Source organism: Tasmannia lanceolata, unplaced genomic scaffold (assembly GCF_043159265.1).
Source record: "Tasmannia lanceolata isolate RefF3 unplaced genomic scaffold, GAP_Taslan_0.1 ptg000019l, whole genome shotgun sequence".
NCBI lineage: Eukaryota > Viridiplantae > Streptophyta > Magnoliopsida > Canellales > Winteraceae > Tasmannia > Tasmannia lanceolata.
In genome coordinates this window covers 717,864-741,850 of record NW_027518696.1, presented here as the reverse complement: position 1 = coordinate 741,850, position 23,987 = coordinate 717,864, and the positions used below count along the sequence as shown (strand labels likewise).

The 23,987-nt window shown below is 37.6% G+C and overlaps 3 protein-coding genes across 6 annotated transcripts; 1 reads left to right on the top strand and 2 right to left on the bottom strand.

The window, feature by feature from the left end:
• Positions 1 to 1,167: 1,167 nt before the first annotated feature.
• ABCI20 (non-intrinsic ABC protein 9) lies at positions 1,168 to 4,486 on the bottom strand. The gene is made up of 7 exons (XM_077362098.1): positions 4,260 to 4,486; positions 4,024 to 4,157; positions 2,618 to 2,737; positions 2,398 to 2,493; positions 2,130 to 2,282; positions 1,980 to 2,057; positions 1,168 to 1,602 (listed from the first exon to the last, which is right to left on the bottom strand). The coding sequence occupies exons 1-7, from the start codon at positions 4,483 to 4,485 to the stop codon at positions 1,363 to 1,365; spliced, it is 1,047 nt and encodes a 348-aa protein (XP_077218213.1). The 5' UTR covers position 4,486; the 3' UTR covers positions 1,168 to 1,362.
• On the top strand, positions 4,016 to 8,537 carry LOC143852626 (uncharacterized). 4 transcript variants are annotated; one of them, XR_013236808.1, is made up of 5 exons: positions 4,774 to 4,952; positions 5,037 to 5,097; positions 5,283 to 5,451; positions 7,832 to 8,164; positions 8,239 to 8,537. XR_013236808.1 is itself a non-coding variant. In XM_077362102.1 (4 exons), the coding sequence occupies exons 2-4, from the start codon at positions 5,038 to 5,040 to the stop codon at positions 8,026 to 8,028; spliced, it is 426 nt and encodes a 141-aa protein (XP_077218217.1). In that variant the 5' UTR covers positions 4,016 to 4,368; position 5,037; the 3' UTR covers positions 8,029 to 8,537. The 4 variants fall into 4 exon arrangements, 3 of the variants coding, with proteins under 3 accessions (XP_077218217.1, XP_077218215.1, XP_077218214.1); XM_077362102.1 differs by lacking the exon at positions 4,774 to 4,952 and adding an exon at positions 4,016 to 4,368 and having other exon boundaries at positions 7,832 to 8,537; XM_077362100.1 differs by lacking the exon at positions 4,774 to 4,952 and adding an exon at positions 4,618 to 4,714 and having other exon boundaries at positions 7,832 to 8,537.
• A 1,872-nt stretch (positions 8,538 to 10,409) lies between these two features.
• LOC143852619 (ribosome biogenesis protein BRX1 homolog 1-like) lies at positions 10,410 to 18,464 on the bottom strand. The gene is made up of 7 exons (XM_077362094.1): positions 17,673 to 18,464; positions 14,818 to 14,891; positions 14,487 to 14,611; positions 11,799 to 11,900; positions 11,221 to 11,289; positions 11,043 to 11,141; positions 10,410 to 10,726 (listed from the first exon to the last, which is right to left on the bottom strand). Exons 1-7 carry the CDS (start codon positions 17,858 to 17,860, stop codon positions 10,595 to 10,597), a joined length of 789 nt encoding a protein of 262 aa, XP_077218209.1. The 5' UTR covers positions 17,861 to 18,464; the 3' UTR covers positions 10,410 to 10,594.
• Positions 18,465 to 23,987: the final 5,523 nt, after the last annotated feature.

Below are 23,987 nucleotides of genomic sequence, written 5' to 3'. Positions count from 1 at the left end.
TAAAATTCTCCAGGTGTGATAACCCCATTTTATCTCTTGGTCACCCCATTTTCATATGTGATATCCCCATTTTCCTTGACCTGGTAACTCCTTCCAAGTAAAAGAGGGTTGTAAGCTTGTAATATTTTTAAAATAAACAAAACCGCCTGAGGAGTATTTAGGTAAAACAGCATGTCTAAAAAATTAAAATGGACCCATTTCACAAATTTGAAATGTGGGGGTACCGTTTCACTATTTCCGTTATTTTTTGGACCCTTTTGACCAAATTCCCAAAAGAAAAAAGAAGCTAGAGCGCGCACATAACAAACAGTTGGTGTGCTGATATCATTTCCCATTATATAATACCTAAAGGCTTTGAATTCATCCAATTATCAGACTACAGGCCGTATACAATTTAACTTTGCATAGCACTCACATGAATTCTAGCAAAAGAACACCTATTGTATCGTGAATTCATAAACAATCATCCATACTTCGAGAAGATTGTTTGGCAAATATCGAAGCCCATGGCTCAACCTTTGTATCTTAACTTTCAGGTCCCAGGTTCGATTTATGGAAATAAAAAGAAATATAGAAAGCCATATGGGGAAGATTCTTGTCATTCATATGCCCTGCCTTATTTTTGGGATTTAGCTATCATATTGGTACAAGTTACAGAGGAATGATAGACTGAAGGGAGTCCTTGCAAGTGGTTTTTGCAAAGGCACCCTTCAGTCTATCATTCCTCAGTTATAAGATAATGCTCTAAATAGCATAATTCAGAAGAAACAATGCATATGCTTTGCTAGCCGTCCGATAGAACAGTTTGAGATAGTTAAATAATGCGATTTTGTGTTCATGTCCTCTCAGTACTAAGAGACCTAATCACCCTAATGGCATTTTATATCAATCGTCCATTACTGAGTAGAGATTATATTTGATATCGAATCAACGCTGCCAATCATAGTTCTTCAACAGCTCTCATGGTAGGATTTTGCGACAGTTTCTTCTTTATTGATCTTTTCCTTTCGTCTGTTTCCTGTTTCAGTGACCAGTAAACCATTGTATGCTAATGCTTTCTGCTTTTTCTGATTTCCTTTTTCAGTGACTGAGTTAACCATTTTTTAAAACAGTAATCGAATTTTATTCAGAATGCAGAAAAATTAAAACATCTACATGGAGCAGAGATTGCTTTCCATCACTTTGGATGGTCAATGAATATGAAAACTAAAATTAAGGAGCTGCTTTCCGTCACTAGGATGCTCATTATTTCTCAACAGAACAAAAAACAGAAAAAGAAAAATGAAAGCTTTTCATCGTCACATACATAAATATACTCTACCGGGAAGTTCTAAACCTGGGTCTGTTGCAAAGCTGCAAGTATCACTGTCTCAAAACACTATTTGAACTGAAAAAGAAGTTCTCCTCACCTGCTATGGTGGAGTGTAGTCTCCCTGCTGCCCAACCATTATTCATTGCCCGAACGGCACTTCGAGCAGGGTCCCCTGTTACCCGACTGCCCTCTATCTGCTTTTCGTACTCTGAAAGACCAATATCCTTCCTCTCCTTTCTTCTTTTTCTGTCATCATCCTTCTCTTTCCTCAGCCAACTCTCCACTGTCCTCTACAATTAAATACAGCCACCAATCAAACCCAGATGAAAAATACCCGAGGAGACAAGAACAACATAATACTGCTTCTATGTAATTCATCTTGCTATAATTTCTGAGATCCATGGCCATAATCTTTCATATAGACTTTCAAGTATACTACTACCATTCATATTTACTATACAGAAGCCAAGTCAATAGACTGGGAATTTTGCCCAGCAATCACCAAAAGAACAATCCATATATTGAGTAGCTAAAGAAAAAACAAGTACCTTTTCATATTGAAACAAAACCAAAGTTTCTTGGAACAATCATGAAGTTGCATTTATGTATAAATTCATGCAATTCTTGGAGCAACAAAATGTCATTTGATGAGGGAAAAGAAACTAACCATAAGGGACAAATTACTCATTTCGTTAACTTTCTCCATTGGGAGTGCCAATTGCAACTTGCCATGAGCGACATAAACCTGTAATTTTGAAATTCGATAAACAAAGGCAAGAACTCGTAGTAAAATTTAAATGAGGGAGTTGAAGCATACAATGTAGGATGGCCAATCCTCGAGGCCATCAAATATGTGTGTTGCATATATAATTGTGGCGCCTCGCTCTTCACATTCCTTTTTGAGAAATTTCAAAAGATCGGACCTTGCTAGCACATCGAGGTCAACTGTAATCTCATCAAGAAGAAGAACCTGCAACAAGGTGAACATATAAATACAGCCTTAATGATTTGCGGTGACAATGATAAAAACCTATGCAAGGAAAACCTAATATAGAAATTGTACATGTCAGGCCAGAGAGAAAAACCTTAAAAGGCTTGAGGAGGCCCATACAAATCTGCACTCGTCTTCTCTGACCATCGGATGACCTGTGCATTCGCCATGATAGATCAATGTCTAAAACCTGAAGTACCAACAACAAAGAGATAAGTTAATAGCCTTAAAATATTCACAAACTATCTTCCATTCTGCAATGAAATGTTTCAGTAATGTATGTTTCCACTTCAGAAGAAGCAATTGTGCAATACCTTGATCAGTTCATTTCTCCTTTGCGGATCGACACCAGAAACTCCAAATATCATTTTCTCTGCAGAAATATCCATCTGTATCGGAACCTCAAAACCAGCAAAAGCAACATCTCGTCGCCACTGCAGGAAAAATCTTCCATTTAGAACTGATTTTGAACAGAAAAATGCTATTAATACTTCGGAACCGATGCAGAAAGCATACATGAACAAAAACATTTCCCTTACCCGAGGGAATAAACGTGTACTTCATTAGAATCAGAGGAAAATGAAAGAAAAATAATATGCACATGAAATGTTTCATTCAAAGGATTTACTCCATCAAGGGAGTAAAGAATTAATTTATCGTTGAGAAAAAGAACATGGAGTAGAATTAAGGAGGAAACATATTATCAGATATTATACTAAAATATGGATTATAGATGTTGGGAAGTTGCCTTGTTTCCCGCATATGAGAGAGAGAGAGAGAGTCTTCTTGGGTTTTCTTAGTCTTGAGTTTTTCTCAGGTTGTTCTTTGTGTATGATCTTGGTTGAGAAGCAAGGGAAAGGGTTCTAGGTTTGCGGGTCTACGGTTAATCCCTGGAAGATCGTGTTCTTACCTGTGGACATAAGTATCTTGCACGCAAAATCTTGGAGTGTATCGTATGGTTTGCTTTTCTTTTTACTATTCTTTTTATTTGTGCACGATTGGATTGGATTTGCCTTGTGGATTTTCTCAACAATAGAATTAAAGAAACAATGAAATGTCTAAACATGCTCCTTCCATATTATTAAATTTAGTGCAAATGAAAGACAAGGTGGCAATTATACTGAAACTATCGTGACAAGAAGAACCTATTTATTGGTTTTAGAGATAAAAGAAATCTAAAAAATAACCAATTTTCAAATTTGAAACCCAAATTCCATGCACAAAACTCATGCTTGTGTGTATAGGTTAAGCCCATCACACCGTATGCATAAATTAGTAAAAAACCAAAAGGAAAACAAGCCCACTAACAGCATCAACTTAAGCATACACTAAGGATAACATGCATCCGCAACTTCCTCACACTGATGTGTAGGATAAACCATCACACCCTATGCCCAAGTTAGCCAAAATATAAAATTGTAAGTCGTTAAGAGTTTTTCTTATAAATCTCAACTTGAGCTGTACCATAATTCAACAATGTCTAATCATATATTTGTTCTACCTATGAAAACATAGCAGGTCTCTATTTGGGAAATGATATCAGCACCAACCATGTTTGATATTTGCACTAAACCATCTTGTCTTTTATTATTTAAAGGAAGCTCTCTCACAGGCCCATTAAAAAAGGAAAGACAAGCTAGGTTTGTGCAGTTATTAAAACATGATTGTGCTGAAATCAGTTCCCCTCTAAGTTTCTCAAAATTTTCCAGAAAAGCATTACCTCTCCGCCGAGATAACACAAATCACCGGACGAGGTCAGTCCGGTGTCGTGAAAAGCAGATCTACCCAGAACCCTAACCATGTCCGGGTCCACCATGTGCTTCCCTCCCATTATTTTCAGAATTGTTGTTTTCCCTGAAATAGAAAACAAAATCAGCGAATCAAATATGGAAAACCCAGAAAAATAAAAAAAAAGAATCGACCGAAGAAGGAGGAATTCAACGGTCAAGATCGAACCGGCGCCATTGGATCCGACGAGGAGACAACGGTCACCGGAATTTAGAGAGAGGGAGAATTCGTCAATTAGAGGGGTGGATCCGGCAGGTGGGAGGCCGTCGATTCCCGGGTACGTGAATCTCAGATTGTTTATTTCGACGGTTGTGATTTTGCAGCTCTTTTCTGCCATTTTTTTTTTTTTGCCTGGGTTAGGTTCTGCAGAGAGAGAAAGAGAATTGCATCGCATTTTCTTGCTATTATTTGTGAATGGGCCACATGGGGCGAGTTGGGCTGTCATAGGCCCATTTCTAAGCCTGGACCACGTATCCACGTGTCTGAAAGAAACAGGACAATTTATAAATATTAATCCAATTTTCTTCTTCTCGGTGACATGAGAAATTTTTAATTTGAATCTAGGGTTTCTTTAGTCCACTAATTCTTCCATTTCTCTCCGAATCTCACGCTTGAAGGATTCAGTAAGCTTTCTTCTCTATCAAAACTTCATCTCTGTTAGGTTTTCTTGTTTTCTTACTTCAATTTTATTTTACTTATCTGCTTCTGTGTTCTCTTTCATCAACAGAATGACTGAAATCTCTTTCTCCCTATTTTTACATGAAAAAATGAATAGAAAATTTCAAGTCCGACGATCTGTGAAAAGAACTGAAAATTCCTCTCTTCTCTTTCGTTTTCTATGAATCTCCGTCCGAAAATTAGGTTTTCCTCATTTCGTACTTCTATTTTATTGTACGTATCTGGTTCTATATTTTCTTAGAGAGATCTATTTTTTTCCATCAACAGAATGGCTGCGATTTACAGTCTTTTCATCATTAACAAATCCGGTGGATTGATCTTCTACAAGGTAATGGAATATGTAACTTTTTTATAATATGCAATTTTTTGTATAGATCTTATTGCTTTTTATATTTTTTTTCTGTACCTTTTAGGAGATCTTCTATAAGGTAATGGAATATAAAACTTGTTTATAATGTGCAATTTTTTGTATAGATCTTATTTATTTATAATTTTTTTTCTTCTACTTTTTAGGATTATGGATCAGCTGGTCGGATGGATACGAACGACAGCTTGCGGTTGGCTAGTTTATGGCATTCGATGCACGCAATCTCTCAACAGTTGTCTCCCATAAATGGTTGTACCGGCATCGAACTCCTTGAGGCTGACACTTTTGATCTCCATTGTTTCCAGTCATTGACAGGTATGTGTGATGCTGTCAACCAACCAACGCATCTTATGAATAACGATGCTATCATGTTTGTTTGGTTGATTTTCATTTACTCTTAAGCCCATTGTGTATGTTTTGAGCTTCGGATTGGATAAAATATATGGAAATTTTGAGAATTGGATATGTTTGTGAGGGTGAAGACCTCTTGATTATGATGATCGGTGGCATTTTGGAGATGGATGTGGAAGTCGGCCATCGTGTTCTTGATCCAAGCTTTTGTTTGGACTGCGATTTTAAAGAAGCTTAATGAATATTGGGGGGAAAGAGGATTTTGTTTGGCAAGTGTGTCCTATGCTTTCAGAATGAGCAGTATGTTGCTCACATCATCCTTCATTTTTCCCTTGCTAGAAAGATATGGTGGTCGGTTCTTTGGTGGTTTGGGATAGCGTGGGTGTTTCCCCCAACTCTCAGAGTTATTCTTTAGGTGGTGTAGACTTATGCTGCTAGGACTACATTCATGTGGAATGTCGTTCCCTGCGCTATTTTGGGGTATATGTAGAATGAGAGGAATCCACACTTGTTTTAAAGTGTTCCTCGGACCAGCTGGGATTGGTGTAGTGTTCAGCGACAGCAATGGTACTTTATTGTGGGAGTATTCCAGTCCTATTAGTATTATTGATTCTTACTAATTTGAGTCTCCCAGGCTAGATTTGTTTGAGGGGCTTCTATAATTGAAGGGGACTCCCAAATGCAGTGGGCTGGAGGGCTGGAAAAAAAGTAGAGGTCCATGTAGAGAGTGAACTGTTCTTTTACCCACGCTGTTAGAGAGGCCAGTGGGAAAGCTGATTTGTCGGCCAAAGCCGGTGTTAGTAGATAATCTTATTTAGGGGTAATCTCTGCCCCGTCTTTAATTTTTATTTATTTTTTGGCATGCTGGTGCCCTTTTGTTGGTGCTCTTAATGTTATTAGATGGCTTAAAAATGAGAAACATCCTGCCATGGAAGTTTAAGCGTCTCTTCATGGAAATGTGATGTATCACTAATAGTATAAGTGGGTGCTAATTTACTTGTATTCATCATGAAGGACATGGTTTAGAAGATAAGCTAGCAAATTTTGGGGTGTCTGGTAATGTCAATGTTGTCATGCCTATCATGAGATTCGTCTATTGCGAGGTTCCCAACAACAATTCCATGTTGGCCAAGCTCTACGATGCTTTGATGCATGTAAGAAACTCATCATTATAGCGCGGTAAGCTTCTCAAAAGTCACAATGCTCCATCGGTCATGGGTAGAGTTTAGGCAACAAATGTCTGCCCTCCACAACATCAGACTTGTGTCAGCAGCCATGCAATTTCCTTCCATGAAAAACTATGGCTAATCTGTTTGTTATGCAAATTCTTTTAACCTGGATTTTACTTTTATCATTATTGTAGTAATGCTTGTTTATTAGCCTGCGCTGCATGTCCTGGCAAGTATGCAAGTCACACTGTCAGTATGCTCTGTTCAACAGATCAACACGAATCTAGCATTATGCTGTATATTACATTAGACCAGTGTTTAATCTTTCATCAAGACCAATCTAACTTTGCAATAGGTATTTGCCTGGTCCCTCAGATTCTACATCATTGAAAGCTTCTTAATTTTTCCATGGAACGAACTTAAACAGAAAAAATCAAACCATGGATTAAAACAATTCTCATTATATCAACTCCTGCTTTAATTTCAGTCCAGAGCATGCTTGATGTACTTCTCTAGTGCCTGGGAAGGCAATATATAAACCTAGTAGATAGCTTTGTGGCACTGAAGTAACCATAACCTTCCACTTTCCACCTGAAAAGATATAGTATGGGTTGCTGACCTTGGAACAGTCACAGGTTGTGATGCTTCTTGTTTCAATTCACCCTTTCAAGCAATAAATAGGTGAAATGTTGTCCCTGCCCTTGCTCCTGGTTGCAGTTACTTCTTCATAACTGAGATTTGGATCCAAGATGTCTAGAAACAACCTCCAGTGAAGACTGAAAAATACCCTCCCCATTCTGCCTAGATGAAACTGAAAGAGGTGAAAAGGAAACAAAGTAGGTAAAAACTTCGATCCAGCCTAAAATAATATTTTTCCAAAGCTATGGGGTTCTTTTTTTAGCCAAAACATGTAATACATTATGTCTATGTTTTTTTATGTGTTTTAAGTGAAATTTGAATTTATCTTTCAAAAAAAAAAAACCATGACCATCCCATATTATGGGGCAAGCAAGCAAGGAGTCTCTTCCCTTGTGCTGTTGTTACTATTAATGTTCCTTGTTTAATTATTTATCAGTTTTTTATTAGTAGTTTATAAGAAAATTTTCCTTAATGAATTTTAAATATGCTTTTGTTTTTCTCATTACTGTAATGATCTGTTATTATATTATTCGCAGGAACAAAGTTCTTTGTTGTCTGTGAACCCGGCACTCAACACATGGAAGGTCTTCTGAAACTCATCTATGAATTGTACACCGATTACGTCTTGAAAAACCCATTCTACGAAATGGAAATGCCAATCCGGTGTGAACTTTTCGACCTGAATCTTTCACAAGCAATCCAAAAGGATCGGGTCATGTTGATGGGCCGATGAACCAAAGCAAACCTCTATCAAATGCAGATTAACAGCTAATTAGATCTTTCTCTCGTTCATTTACAGAGATCAGTTCAATTTACTGCTTTTCCTAGTCGCTATCTTGATGAATGGTGGTGCACATTGCTAGTCCCAGGTTAGAAATTTATAGTACTAGTGACAGCTTGTGCTATGATAGACTTTTACTGGCAAGACTTGCCTTCATTTCAGGTTCACTGTGGGATAGTCCAACGCAGGGGATCTTTCGGAGCATGATGCATCAGCACTGGGTCCTCGAAATCAACTGTTTGTGATCAAACACTACGAAGGCCTACGGAACTTTGAAGGCTGTTTTCAGCCGAGAGAAAAATTGGTGAAGCCCAGCAAATGCATTAGTCCTTTCATCAAGCGCATGTTTGGTTACCATTTTCTAAACTTCAGATAAATGGAAATGGAGTTTGGTTTTGAGAATGTAGCCTGAGTTTTCATTATGCTGAAATTATTTAGGTCGATTTTTGCAAAGTGAAAAAGAGTTGCGCCCGCGATTATTCCTGCTCCGCTGAAATGATTTTGAGATTCCACATTTCCTACCCCACTGGAATGACTTCCAGAATGGTAACTGTTCTCTGGGGCGATTTTTTTAGTCCATCACTCTAGGAAACGGAAAAAGAAAAAAGAATTGGACACATTTGGCTGCCAGGGAATGTTTTTCATGATAAATCCGCAACTCCATGTGGAGATGAGGCCAGAATCCCTCAATCAGGAAACGAAATTCCGGAATCTAGACGAGCGATTCTGGTCTTCTTTCCGGATCTCTTTGAAGGCAGTCAATACTTGCTATGCTGTCTCTCCGGTGATCAGAAGCTGCTAAAAGTCCAGAAACAAAAAAACTCTATTCAAAACTGGGTTTATTTTTTCCGATTTTTAGTAGCACCTCATCACATTTTCTGGATTTCTTTTCATGATTTTGAGGGATTTCAGCCTCGTCTCCACTTGGAGGCCGATTTATCATGAAAACAAAGGCAGCTAGACATTCCCTATTCAAATAAGTGTTCAAGATTTCATGATTTTGCACTCTAGAGATGGAGTGGGAAGAATGGTTACTAAACACAACATAGATAAATTCTTTTGATTTTGTTGCTCGATTACGCTGCCGTAATTGGAGGATAGAGCGTTTAAACACTGCCAGGTTTGGATATGGGAAATGTTCCGAGCTTCCTCTTCTTTTGTGTGCAAATGAAGAACGGCTGGGGGCTTTTCTTCAAAAAGGTGCTAATGTCCCATTTGACATTAAACACACGATTATTTGCAAAAAATATAATAATTTTAATGCGAGATTTTGCTAGCGTCCATCCCATAAGCATTCTGCGAATTGGCTGTTGCATATCAGAGCAGCCGGATAAAGTCTGTTGAAAAGTGAGCCTATGTGGCTGCCTCTGACATGCAACAGCCCATCCACGAAATGCCTTCAGTGATGGACGCTATCGACTCCTAGACTCTTTTTTTTTTTTTTTAGGGAAATGATATTCCCCCCACCCCCTTCTCCTTTAAACAGGTAAAATCCGGTTTCTGTGAGAATGGTTCACTGCTTGAGGATAAATTCACCCCCTTGAACTTTTTCCTTTGCCTTTAAAACTTAACGAATAGGAGGGGATTTTATCCGTCAGATGGGGAAAATATCATTCCCCAATTTTTAGTATAAATTACGTCATTTGGTACCGGGGCGTGGTCTGGATTTGTTCTACATCTTGTCACATACCATACCGTCAATCTTAGATTTGTAATAAGTTATTTGGTTTCAGAACGCCAATCATAGATTTTTATACAAAAGACCCACAAGATAACATATCCCTAGGTCTCAAACTCCTGCTAACATGCAAGACAAGCTAAACATCAGTTAGATGGGAATGGCCGTGACTACAAGAACTCACACATCATGGGTGCACCATAGGTCTACTGATGAAAGAAATTCTAAAATTCCATTGTTAACGAAGTGATGAGGGAACCGTTTTTAAAAAAAAAACGAAGCGACGAGGGAACTATTTTTTGTCATTTTCCCAAAAAAATTAGTGATTCCTAAAATGAGAACGACTGCGAAAAAAGTAACTTTTACAATCAATGAATTTTCTTATGGGGCAGGCATCTATGTTAAATCAAGATTACTTATCTTGTAGAACATCATGTGGCGACACACATGGGCTCAATCCCATACCAAACAGATATCGCATGGGTAAGATAAAAGGACTAGAAAAATCAACGATTTAGCTTTTCTTGGCCTAACCCTAAATGGAACTCGATGGATCAAGGACCTAGGATCATCCGTTCAAGGTATTCTTAGCAGCAGTTGGCCAATATTATAGTTGTTGTCACGCAAACAGGGAAGAAGTGGACACAATGAGAAGTCTTTTAGAGGGAGCATAAAATTGACTTGCTTTTTAGCATTTTTCGAATAGAACGTCAAGCTTGATTTCTATTCAAAATGTCAAACACATCTCAAAAAATAAAGCATCAAGATTCTGCTTCTCATATGTAGACAAGGTTTAACTGATGAAGGAATGTTGTAGCAGAACTAAATACCGTCAACTTATCATTCCTTCCATAGATCCGCAAACTCGTCCGGCTCCAAAGGATTTGATAGTTCATGCATCTTCCTCCTTGTTTTGGCTTTGATCTTCTTCGCATACTTTCCAGCCTTTTTCTTCTTCTCCAATGCTCGGATCTAACACAATAGATAGAAACTTCTTCATGTCAATAAGTAAAAAAACAATCATATTGAAAAGACAATGACAGAGAATCATAACCCAGTCCGTAGAAGATTAACAATAACAAGGTAAGGCATGCATCTGAATTTGATAAGTATCACAAGAAATACATTAATGAAATAGCAAGAGCAAAAGTGAAATAAACTAAAATTAAGGGTACAAAATCAAAGCTAAACATGACAATAGCAAAAACAATCAAAACAAAGTCTGAATAAGAGATCAAAAGAGGAAAAAGATCTACATGCATAAAAATACAAAATGAGTGAGATCTACCTGGTTTGGAGAAACATAGAATGGATTTTCATACAATGTAGGGCCACCAAAACTGCCACCAAATACCTTTACTGGATTTAAACAAAACCTCGGACCAACCTGTCCATGACCAATTCCAAGTTAACATCGAATTTCTGAGCAGGAAAAAAAGTCTTGAGAAAAACAGCTTATTGCAAACCTCTACAAGGGTCATTTTGTCTAAACCTCCACGGTCTACTTTATCGGTCTCATTGTGAGGAACGGAAATCTGCAAAACCAATGAACATATATCAAAACACAGTGCTAAAATAAAAATCATTGATACAAAGGTAAATATCTATAAAACAAGCTAGAACTAATGTCGATTAGCAACTGAAGTTCCCCGCTGAATTGTCAAGTGAAAGAAATTACTAGACCGGTATTTACGAGAAATTATCAACTCCCATTAAATTCAGAATCAAACAGTAAAAGCTAATTGGGCAAGCATGTCCTGCTTGTGCAACACTCGTCTCAAATGATCTACAAGCCCGATACCTACTTCAAGTTTCATCATCTTCAAGAAAGTTTCAACAGTAACCTTGTTTTTCCTGTATAGCTCCCAAAATGGAAGAATGGGCACTTGGGTTGCATTTTAGGAGCCTCAAGAACAAAAATTCTCAGGCACAAACAGCTCAGGGAGTAAGCATGCATGCCTGTTTGTGTGGCTAACAAGACAGGCTATCTTAAATGAGAACCATCGGTTAGTTGTATAAATATGGTAGGTCCTAATAACATTACCTGATAATTCCGAAACCATATGTGATCGTCAACGATTGAAAAGGCAAAGACATGATCATGGTAAGGTTTAGCTTTTCTGTGATCCTTAGGCGTTCCAAATATCTGCAACAAAAGATGATGTCAGTACATTGCTACCAATCGAAAGGAAAAAAATAAGGATGTCAGACATCCAACTTCTGGTGGGAAGGACGTTGCCTCATCAACTTTGGACCCATAAATAAGGAAAACATAGCACCAGGTCAAATTAAACAACAAATAAAATAACAGATGAAGCCACTAGTGCACAGCTGCAACAAAATTTTCTGTGGGAAAGCAAGGTTGAGGATAGACAACATTGTAGATAACCTGTCCTGACTCCAGTGTTACAATTCTCAAACCCAGGGCTGCAGTATACCATCATATGGTCTTGGAAATCAGGACTCAATTACTTTACTGATTGTGAATAATTGCTGGAAATCAATAATTGTAGATATCATATTGCATGTATGAGGATTGTGGAACACAAGATCTAATTACTTTCCTTGTAGGGAAAAATTGTTGGATGAGGGTTGAGATTATGATCTTGAAGGCTATAATATTACAAGGAGAGCTGATATTCCCAACCCACTTTGTTACAGAGCCTACAGCCTTTTCTACAGCTCCGGCCACTCTGAAATTACGTAATTTTGTGAAGTTTTTCTAAAATGTCTAAAATGCCCGTGTAAATTTTTTGTCGAACAAGGTTTTCTAAAATGTCTAAAATGACCCTATATAAAATAATATCTTTTACTCAACGTCTTCTTTTCTTCTTACCATAGTTCAAAATCTTGAAAACTCAACCCGACTTGAAAGTCGGCCAAGCAGAGTTAACTTGGAAACTCGATGAAAACTTGAAAATACCCAAGCATAGAAAAATCCAAATATAAAGAATTATATAGATACAGTTCAAATTTCTAATAATAAAAAAGGAAAATTTGGAAAAAAAATATGAGAATAATAGTCTAACAATACAGATCTGTAATCTATGCATACTAGGATAAATCAAAGGAAAACATAAGAACTACAGAAGGTGAAAATAGATCCTCAATAATAAAATAATAATGAAATAGAACTGAATTTATATACTTCTAACACCAAAAATCAAAACATAATGATGTTTCCTAGAGCTATAACAATGAATGCCACTCCCTTATGCTGAATTGTTGATAGTGGCACCATTTTTTTTGTTTTTAATTTTATAACAAGTTGAACTAATGTGATAATGCTATTATTAAAAAAAAAAAAGACCATGTGAGGAGGTGTTTTGTTTACACTTGTCAACAAAGCATAGTTATTGCTGACTAGGTGTCTTGTAGCTCTAACAATAAATGGCATTCCTGTGTTTTAATTATGGCACTCAACTTTTTATTACACTTTTCTAATAAGTTTAACTAAAGTGAACAGTGCCATTATAAAAAAAAGACAAGCTCACCTATAAAAATATGCTAAAACCTGTCAAGCCCATTTGTAGTTTAGACTTCAAAAAGTAAAGCAATTAAAACACCATTCAAGATCTGTCTATCTTCCTTGGATGAAGGCACTTTGGTTGATGAAAATCACTTTACCCAAAATCTTTTAAACCTGTTCTGCTAAAACTTTAGCTAACTCTTCATATATACACAACACAAACTGATAGGTTGAAAATGTGTCAACCAATCTGTCCTGTCTTTTATTGAAGTTTTTATATTGTGTAAGCCCTTATAGTCCTGTACCTTTCAAAAAGTACTGTACGGAACGTATCATGGGATGATCCAAAGTTCCAAACCGTCCATATGATGGAACACAATGTAAATAGGTTGTGCGCCAAAAATCATTTCCATAGGATGATCCCAACCCTCCGATCTATAGGGGTTTCCATAATATGCAGTTCCCTACAGATCGGAGGGTTGGGATCATCCTATAGAAATGATTTTTTGGGCACTATAAGGGCTTACATCATATAAAACACCCTATATCGGAACAACAATAACAACTCAAACCTCATAAATTCTAGGTTATGGGATATTAAATTTTAAATTGAGATCAACTAGTAAGACAATCTCATTTTGATTTCCCAAAACAACCATGATAAAATGTTCAAGTGGCAAATGTGTTTAGGATCAGGGTTGTCGATCTAATGGGCCATCACAGGGAAACACAATGGATCCAGGTCGAGATCCCATTTGCAAGATTCAATTGACTTAAAGACATTTTAAAGTTTAAAGGGTCTTTTTCACCACCATTAGGATAGGGTCTACACTCATCCAACGAGGATGGGATCAGTGACAATAAGCTGGACTTGTGATGGTCAACAAGATTCATGGCCTAGATCACCGTACACATAGTGGTAGGTCCATGCCATATAATGATTGTCTTCCTTAATGAAAAATAAGCTTGAACAAAAAGATCCACTTCTAAATTACACATTGCTTTGAGAGGTACTTTGAAAAGGATCCATTAGTGCATGTCACTACTTTACTCACTATGCTACCATCCTTAATAATAATTGGGGCACGCCTCATCTCAAATGTTCTAGGTGACATACCACTGAATATAGTTACATTAATGTGTCTCCCTTCTTTTTTATTTATCAATACAGACAAGCAAACCACACAAACATACATATACTTCGTAAAAGAACAAAGAGAAACAAATCCAGATATAAAAACAAAAGACCAAAAAACCACATGCCTGCATGATTAACTCTTTCAAAAGCTTCCAGTGAGGCGCTTTATCGAAATTGGTCGTGAAAGTTAAAAGTGGACGTGATCCTTTCAAATGATTGCCAGTCAGCTTCAACTCTTCCATTGTATGTACTGATAGGAACAAGAAAAGCATGACTTTAGCAAAACTTAAGAGAATACATAGTTAACCAGATTTTACGGCTCAAAAAGATGTCGAGTTGATACAAAAAAAAAATACAATGGGAGACTCATGAAATTAACGTCTAGCATGAAAAATAATAATAAAATAACTTAAACAGTTTCAATGTGATGGCAATTGAAATTGAAAAAGAACCTACCAGCATTGACTAAGAATTTCACAGATGGTCCATTGGGGCACTTGGCCATCCAGAGGTAAAGATCTTTCAGTTTCCTGCACTGAAATAAGGAAAAAAATGTATGTTATCACCGTAAGAGAAAACAAACAAAACATTAGCCAGATTCTGATTTCTCCATTTGGTGGAAATTCCAGCTTCTATAACCTAGTTTTAACTTGGAAATTCCACCATGTACTATTTTGTACACATAAAGCTAAGCACAAATTTAAATACAGGTCATCCATAAAAGAAAAATAATACTAACTAAAAAGTGGTAAAAGAATTACATTTGTAGATTCCATTAAAAAAAAGGAAAAAGAATTATGGATCCAACTTTCTTTGTTGAAATATAATACAGAATTGGACTTGCAACCACAATTGCAACCTGCCAGCTAAAGGATGAGAGCTGAGCCAGGATTATGCAAACTTTATGTATGATGGGTATAGTTTGGACCTACACCATATTCATTGTGTTAGAAAGGTGTGACCCTAAATAACTTATTTGTCTGCTGGATGTAACTTCCTTAAGGATCTCTGTTTAGATTGCAGGAAAAACTTTTTGGCAGAAAATTTTTAGAGGGAAATGATAAGATTATAACTTATTTAGAGGGATATCATCATAAACTGAAAGTCCCTACAAATAAAACTTGAACCGCACTAGTTTGAGTTATTTTTTTTCATGTGTAATTAAACAATGGAAAAGCAGGACATACTAGAAATGTTTTTCCTTTCCAAAGTTTTTCAAAAAATTCTTGCAATCCAAACAGGATCTAAAGTTGGTGAATCTAACATTTCCTGCTTGATGATTAATGGCTTCCCATATAAATCCAACAAAATACCTCTTCAGTGATTTGACAAGAACCCCCAAGTCCCAACCACTTAGTAGGATGGGCACTTATGCTTCGTTTCTTTCGACGTAAAAATGGACGTAAATTTTGTTTTATGTTATAAAAATGAACATACAAAAAATCTTACGTCGAAAGAAATAGAGCCTTAGAGACTAAATCGCACCATAGGTGATCCCAGAGCATTCCATAGAGCCATTTGCAAACAAGATGAATTTATGAGGCAGGTCCAAACCATGGGGCAGCCCAAAAGGCATATGGCTAGGTCCAAATCATGTTAGCAGGACAAAGTTCAAATGCTAACGTAAGGTATGCCTACATGTCCGAATGCCCCGTTCAAGGCCATAACAAAAGCATAAGGGAAAATGCAAGTACTTGATACTTGAGGGCCCATAGATTATTGGTAAATATTTATCATTTACTTTAGTAACACGTTCCACTGCACTGGTAATGTAATCACATTAGCAGAATGTCTCGAATGATTTCATTAAACAATCAAAATAATATATATCGGCTTCCTAAATGATTTAACTAATCATGCTGTGCATATTATTGGAAGAATTTTCACAAGTGAAACTGATAGAAGCTTTAATATTTTGAAATTAAGAAAAATGAAGTTTTAATTGCTATTGATTTTGCAATTCAGTGCTGACTAGAAGAAAGTTTCTAAGAATGCAATCACTAATCTTTCTAGTGAATGGAAAGTTTTAATATTGTCTCTCGACACTAAATGGTAGTTTTCAAGTGGCAAAGAGTGTGGTAGACCAGAGCCACTAATTTTTGGATTGCAATCTAAATACTAAATAGCACCCAATTCAATCCGGGTGTTCTTGCAGTTGAACCCTTAGGCCACGTTTGGATACCTCATGTTTTTCTATTTGGATTTGGATTGACTTTTGGATACAAAATACATCAATCATCCTCATGCTGATGTTGTACGAGACAGAATTAGGGAGGGATGTCTGGCTGCTGCAGCAGCAGGGTTGAGGAGAAGCAAGGGTGAAGGTAATTGCCACAAATATTGATTTCTTGCAGAACAGATTTGAAAATCGGATTTTTTTTTCCACTGTTGACTGTTGTAGCTGATTTGGAAATCTAAGGATCTGACCCAATTCCAAATCTCAACTGCAAATGTGAGAAATCCAAATCTAAATCTTGTGGGTATCCAAACGTGGCCTTATATCATGTTTTATAATTGCTAAAAAAGAATTTCATACGACAATAAATAGAAGGACAATTGAGATGTTGAACTACTAGTACTACTTCACATAGTACAACCAAAATACTCATCGCCGTAGGCCTGTAGCTACTAGTACTCACTCACACATATAGCAAGAAAATGTTACGAACCTGAACGGTTCGTAACGTGATTGATCTTCTTAGAGGGAAGATCAGCCTCTTGATCCACTTCGAGGGAAGGATCGGACCTCCTTTGTGCAAAAGACACAATTTTTAAGATGCTTTCTTTTCACTGATGAAATAGAAGATTACAATTTATTTATAAGCCATAGATCCTATTCAACTTTCCTACTTAATAAGAATCCTACCCAAATCTACTTCCTAATTAAATAATAGCTTTCTATTCTAAGAGTAGCCAATATACTAAGAGTTATATCAAATCTCCATATCCTACTAAAAATATTACTAGCAGCCACATTAATATTAAAAGCCAATTTAGATATTGCTAAATCCTAATTTATTCAACTCTAAGTGGGACCCGTCTATCTAGTCACGTATCAGAAAATAAAGCAGTAAAAAAGAAATGAAAAGTGTGACATCGAAAAACAAGCAGAAGGAGCAATCCCTGAGCTCGACAATTTCATTCAGAGTCGCCCCTTTACTATCTTTCGATTCAACTTTGTTATCTTTCTTACAATGGGGCAAAAGAGAGACCACATTCAACATCAAATGCCTATATCTGAAAATCCATAAAAACTCGCATAAAAAAGTTGATCAACAAAAACAAAAAAAAAAAAAAAAATTTGAAATTACCTATAAGGAATGCGACGAGAACACGTGACTAGAACCTTTTCTTTGTTCCTAAAAATCGGAGAATCGGAATCTCTGTCATCGACCTTATCTTTCCATCCGATAAGCGTCCGTTTAGGTCTTGGCGGAGCGATTTCTTCTTTTTTCGTGGCTTCTGAAACCACTTCTACCTGCTTTCGCTTCTTCGCCATCTTTCTCCACTTCTACGGCAATGTAAAAATCATCAATGAAATCTAGGTTGGAACTGAAACCCTCAAAAGCAGAGAATAAGGATAAATGGTATGGAATTAGGGTTTTCCTCAAAAAGTATGGGTTAGGGCCCACGGGCCCACCCACGACGAAATTATTTTCGGGACATCGCCTATCTACAACAGAGACCAAAAAATGAACGGTTTGGATCACCCATTCATGTTGGGTGGCCTAGGCTGTAGCCATGTGACGTTTCCACAGTAATGATGTTTCGAAGAGATGAACCGTTGATATGCTCAGATAAATATGGCCCACAAGATCAAACAGTCCGATATATGCCACATACATGTGATCCGGTTCCATGAATCAGTCCAGGACAAAAGGTCCAGCCCATTGCCATTGTCCCCACCTTAATCAGATAATCGTAGCCCTTGATCTGTACTTCATGAGATGAGATCAAGAAGATGTGGGGTCACCTTGTGATGGTCCATCAGATCAATGTTTCCAATTACTCATCTTCCTTTATTTTATTATGTTATTATAAAGGAAAGCCCGTCTCTCTCGTTTTTTTTTTTTTTTTCTTTTTTCAATCAATTAGGAAAGAAGAGTTCTCTCAGCGATTTTCAAGAGTAATTATATGATGAAGGGTCGTATGAACACGTAAAGGTAGTACGATAAAGGTGCCACCCTTGATATTTTATCCAACAGCAGCTGAGCTGTTGGATGTTGAGTACGTGTTCATAGGGCCCTTCATCATATAAATTCCCTGATTTCCAATTCTTCATTCTTTTCACAATTACAGTTCATTGCACGCCTTACTGATAAGGGCTTTGAAGCCCGCTGAAAAACGTAAGCACCTAGCGCACATGATTATGAAGCCGTTGCCTGCTCTTCGATATGTATAGATTTATATATGCCGTCGTAGTATTAGATTGGAGTGTTAGGATCACCCGATGGAGATGATTTTTGAGGCACAACCTATTTTTGGATCTTTGAACAAAGTGTCCCCAGTGAATTTTCCAAAAAATATATTGTCTTGTATGCGTGCATACGTACATGCCATATAATAAGTGCCCTAATGTATACTGTGTCCTTCCGTAGGTGAGCATATATTTTGAAAAAAAAACAATGAAGCACATCTTGTTCGATGACATAAACATGTCGGGCCCCAATGCTTTTACAATGCTTTTAGACTGGTGCCCCAAAAAATCATCTCCATTGCCCATTGGTTGATGTAACCCTAATGTGCAGCTACACCATATAGAAACCTCTATAGATAATAGAGTTAGGATCTATACATTGTAGTCTAAAAACTGAATGGTTTAGATCTTTGAATAAAGTTGGCCTTCTCTATTTTACAAAAATACGTGCACCTTTGTAATGACAGATATATTTATTTTAAAAAACCATTGCGGCCCACATTATTCCAATATCCAGACCATTCATTTGGTGGGCCCCATTGTAAATAGGCCTTTCTCAAAAAATCATCTCCATATGATGCTAACTCTCTGATTTGTAGAGGCTTATTAGAGGATTTGGATTGTAGCAAACTTTTTTGAATTGTAGCAAACTTTCATTCGAATAGAAAGGGAGGACTGAAATGGTCAACTCCAAGAAGGGGATTGCTAACATCCATCGCATAAGGATTTTGGCCGCTTGTCTGTCGCACATCAGACCAGCCACCTCGGTAATGAAGACAACAGCTTTTGTCTCCATTCACGAGGTGGCTGGTCTGCCATGCAACAGATCAGCCGCAAAAAGCCTTTCGCGATGGAGCTTAGCAAATTCCCTCCAAGAAATATACAAAAGCAACATAAAGGAACCAAAGAAAAAGAAAACAAGGATAGCAACAAACTAAGTACAAATAAGGGTGGGAGAAAATCAAACATCTCAAGCCCTTCCTTATCTATCCGCCCTAGCAAGGCTATCAGCCGCATTATTGGCGGATCTTCTAACATGGATGAACATAATCGAAGATCTGGCCACACAATCTAGGACTTCATTGAAAATTGCGCAAATCTCCAAGAAGCGCACTGGAGCCTCTAAGCCAACGGATAACAATGAGGGAGTCACCCTCTACCACCACCCTACCATGCACCCCTTGTCCAAACATTTTACCCCTTGATGCACTGCTCGGACTTCCGCCTCGCCAGCAACAACACCACCAATAGGCCCTGCAAAGGCCATAACACCTCTCCCCTATCGTCTTCTAACAGGGTTTGGATCATCTTTATGGGCAAGGCCTCTTTATGCTGGGCCCGACAAATAACTTATTTGGATCTATGAACCAGGTAGGCCCAAGTGATTTCTTTTAAAAATATAATTTTTATAGGTCCACTTTCTTCAGTGACCTAACCATTCATCGTTACTGTTGAATGTGCAGAAACGGCCGCTACTGTTGAATGCCTTGATGTGAAATCTATGATAGATTTATTAAAAAATAGATAGAGAATGCAATGATCACCAAAATTGAGATGAAGTCTCCATTCCACAGCGACGGCATACAAGGAAGCAAATTCACCAGAATTTAAATACAGTAAAAATGACCGGAAGTAGAACAGTAAGATATGATTAGGTAAAACATAGCTGGGTAGCTCTAACTAGTTGGGTGGGTGGGCCGTCAAGTCATTTCCTAAAGGTTGATTCCAGCACTAGTTTGGATCACCAGAGCTTCCTCTGGAAGAACATGGCTAGGATGGCTTTACTGTGAGATAAGCAAAGGTCCTAAATAATTAAGGTAATGATAAGGGAGTATGGTTGGGATCATGCCATGCAGCATTGATCGGAGGCTAGAGAAATGGTATTAAAAGTTCTGACAGATTACGATAAGCTTTGTTTTGAAAGCATGTGAGGAGTGAATCTAGGACATGGAGGGAATGCTTATTGTCTTGGGGTCATACGGGGAAGTACATGGATATTTAATTATTTATGGACGACTTCCTGGGTATTCCTAAATTTTCAGGCATAGTTGGTTAAAATTCTATGACAAGGTCTTAGATGGCTTGAGGAGATCATGACAGTAGGGGTCCGGCCTAACCCCAGCTTGCCCATAAAAAAAAAGAGATAATGGCAAATGGTGCAATCGCAGGTGAGTTGGGTTTATACCTTCACGGTTGTTTGGATGTCTCAAGTAATCAAGCCAACGAGATGGGTTTAAGTTGTTATGGAAAAAGGCTAGGCTGGGAAGTTGATAGTGCTCGATCTGTGATGATTCTTAGGATTGTCCAGAGTTGTTGCACCCCCTCGATAATGATCTGATTGTTGCATGGACCAGGGTTCTGGCATTGGTGTGATTGGGCCATTGAAGTGTCTTTGAATGCAATCATAGCCATCAATCTTGCCAGGATCATCTCATCCTTTTATTCCTTTGCTACATTGGCAAAATGGGGGTGTCTATAAAATGAGGCTATATGAACTATTCTCGCTTTGAAAATTCACATTAGAGACTGGTTTGCAAGATCTACAAGTTGAGCTTCGTTTTGTTCTACATTTCATTAACAAAAGTCATCAGAATGATCATCAATACCCAAATATTTCATGTGAAGGCTTGAAGCTTTAATATTAAAGATGCATCCTTGTAGTTGATGTGCCACATCTATATAAAGTTCCACGGTTTGAGCTTCATCATTGGTGACTAGTCCAATGACATCAAAGAGATATAATTCAAGTAACTTCACTAATAGAATAGTGCATCAGAGCAATAAATTCTACCACACATAAAATCCATGTAGCATACTTGAAACTGATACTCAATCCCATTTATTTAGGCATCTTAAATATCAAGAAAGCTTATCTCCCTTCAAGATAAATTGACAACAGCAGGTTGGAAGTCAATGACCATAAATTTCTCCAAGGCAGGCAGGATTTGACCCGCAAACTCAACATGGGCTGGGTGTTCAAGATACTCCCTCACACCTTCTACGCTTTCAAATGTGGTCTCAAACACATGAGTGTAGCCTTGATGTAGGTTCTCTGTGCTCACATTTGTTCCCCTGGATTATGCAATGCCCAAAAGAGAGTTAAAACAAAATTAACAGCACCGTAATTTGCAATTTTCACCAAATATTTCCAATCACTCAGACATCACCATAAAGCAAAGTGCCATATATCAATGACAAAGATGTTAATCACAACCTAAGGAACATAATCAAACATTTTGGAAAGGTCATCGAAAGGTTGGGTCCTGGGTGCCCTGGACAGCGGGCAGCCAAAGTTTTTGGATTCCGAGCTAACCCTTGCTGTTTATTACTTCAAAATGTGCATGGCTTGTGAATGGGCTATTGAGCAATTGTAACTACCATTCTCATTTATTCTAATAACTAACATCATAAGGTTCCAGTTCAAAAAAAATCGTAAGGTATGTGATAACGTGATATACACCTATACAAGATTTACTTGAGTTCGAACAGACTATAATGGGCCCGACCTTAGAAATAGTACAGCATGAAATAGTACAGACAAAATGATTCTCACCATCTGATTGGTGGGTATGAATGTAGACCATCGGTCAATCATATTTTCTTGTCCATTTTTTGGACAATCAATCGAGTGGTTTGGATGAATCGTTGAGTGTGATTTTCATCCTATATTATCTCCATGCTGGGGCATAACAGTGATTCCTCATCTTCGCCCATTACATTAGCTTGCCAACATTTTTACTAAGTCCGAAGGACCTACTTGTCTTCAGGATACTTGTATCAAATTGTGCATCTCAGATCTATATGCTCCTACTTGAGGGGGTGCTGTTGGGTGTATACATGTAATGTCGTATATGTTAGATTTATTTCTATAGTTGAATTCTATTCATTAGTGTTACCCTTCACTAAGGGTATGCTGTTCATTGTAATACAATACTCGTGTTAATATAAAGCAAGGGAGACACATTTTCATTTCTCTATACTATCAACCCTTTATGATTTTTTTTAAATGGTAACCCTCTATGATTGTATTTGCAACAAAAAATATAGACAAATCAGCCAAGTATTTAGTCCCTCCAAAAATATTTCAGAAGTCCTAGCTTATAGCTTCAAGAAGGTGTTGCCGATCTTAATTTCTCTGTCTCAGGGCAGATAGAATTAAAAATGAAGACATTCATAAAAAGGTGGGGGTGGCACCAATTGAGGAGAAGATGAGAGAGCACCGCTTAAGATGGTTTGGGCATATCCAACGTAGGCCTTTGGATGCTCCTGTGAGAAGAGGCGACTCGTGCTAAATTGATGGAGTAAAAAGAGGTAGGGGTAGACCGAAAACAACTTGGGTAGAAACAGTGAGGAAAGACTTGATATCAAGGAACATAAAAGAGAACATGACCTTGGATACGATAGAATGGAAGAAAATGATCCACGTAGAAGAACTCAACTAGAACCATGATTAGAGCCGAGTAGATTCCTTTTACCTTCTTCATGAATTATTTTTCTAAAGGATTCATTTAGCCAACCCCAACTAGTTTGGGACAAAGGCTTTGTTGAGTTGAGTTGAGTTGAGTTGAGGGCAGAAATCATCACTGTCAAAATCTTAACGAAGAGTTGATACTGCATGAATGTATAGACTCTCTTCATCACAACAAGAAGGAAGGTTTCATCTGCAAGATTGGCCCCTACAAAAATATTTCAGGAATCCTAGCAGCTTCAAGAAGGTGTTGCTGATCTTAATTTCTCTGTCTCAGGGCAGAAATCATCACTATCAAAATCTTAACGAAGAGTTGATACTGCATGAATGTATAGACTCTCTTCATCCTAACAAGAAGGAGGGTTTCATCTGCAAGATTGACCTTAAGAAGGCTTATGGTCATGTAGAATGGTCATTTCTGATTTATATCCTCATCAAAGTGAGATTTGGTCGGACTTGGAGGAATTGGATTTCAAAATGCATCTCTCTCGCATATTTTTCCTTGCTAATCACACCTATTGGTTTCCTTCCATAACAACAGAGGATTCACGCAAGAGGATCTCCTCTCTCCCCACCTCTTCGTGATAGCGGGGAAAGCGTTGAGCCAAATGTTGTAGTTGGCGGAGGTTAACATACTGTTCTATGGGGTCAATATCTGCCCAAACATATCTCCCACATCCTACCTTCAATATGATGATAATGTGACTTATTTTTATAATAAGAAGAGAGAGCGTGTTAATA

Excerpts from the sequence above, each read along its gene's own strand:
- ABCI20 (XM_077362098.1), bottom strand. The coding sequence starts at position 4,485 with ATGCGATGCAATTCTCTTTCTCTCTCTGCAGAACCTAACCCAGGCAAA. Across the intron at positions 2,494-2,617 it reads GGAGAAATGAACTGATCAAG|GTTTTAGACATTGATCTATC; the intron begins GTATTGCACAAT and ends TTGGTACTTCAG. Across the intron at positions 2,283-2,397 it reads GCCTCCTCAAGCCTTTTAAG|GTTCTTCTTCTTGATGAGAT; the intron begins GTTTTTCTCTCT and ends ACCTTGTTGCAG.
- LOC143852626 (XM_077362099.1), top strand. The coding sequence starts at position 4,930 with ATGAATCTCCGTCCGAAAATTAG. Across the intron at positions 5,098-5,282 it reads GTGGATTGATCTTCTACAAG|GATTATGGATCAGCTGGTCG; the intron begins GTAATGGAATAT and ends TCTACTTTTTAG. Across the intron at positions 5,452-7,831 it reads TTGTTTCCAGTCATTGACAG|GAACAAAGTTCTTTGTTGTC; the intron begins GTATGTGTGATG and ends TATTATTCGCAG.
- LOC143852619 (XM_077362094.1), bottom strand. The coding sequence starts at position 17,860 with ATGGCGAAGAAGCGAAAGCAGGTAGAAGTGGTTTCAGAAGCCACGAAA. Across the intron at positions 14,892-17,672 it reads TCTCGTCGCATTCCTTATAG|GAAACTGAAAGATCTTTACC; the intron begins GTAATTTCAAAT and ends ATTTCAGTGCAG. Across the intron at positions 10,727-11,042 it reads TCTATGTTTCTCCAAACCAG|ATCCGAGCATTGGAGAAGAA; the intron begins GTAGATCTCACT and ends CTATTGTGTTAG.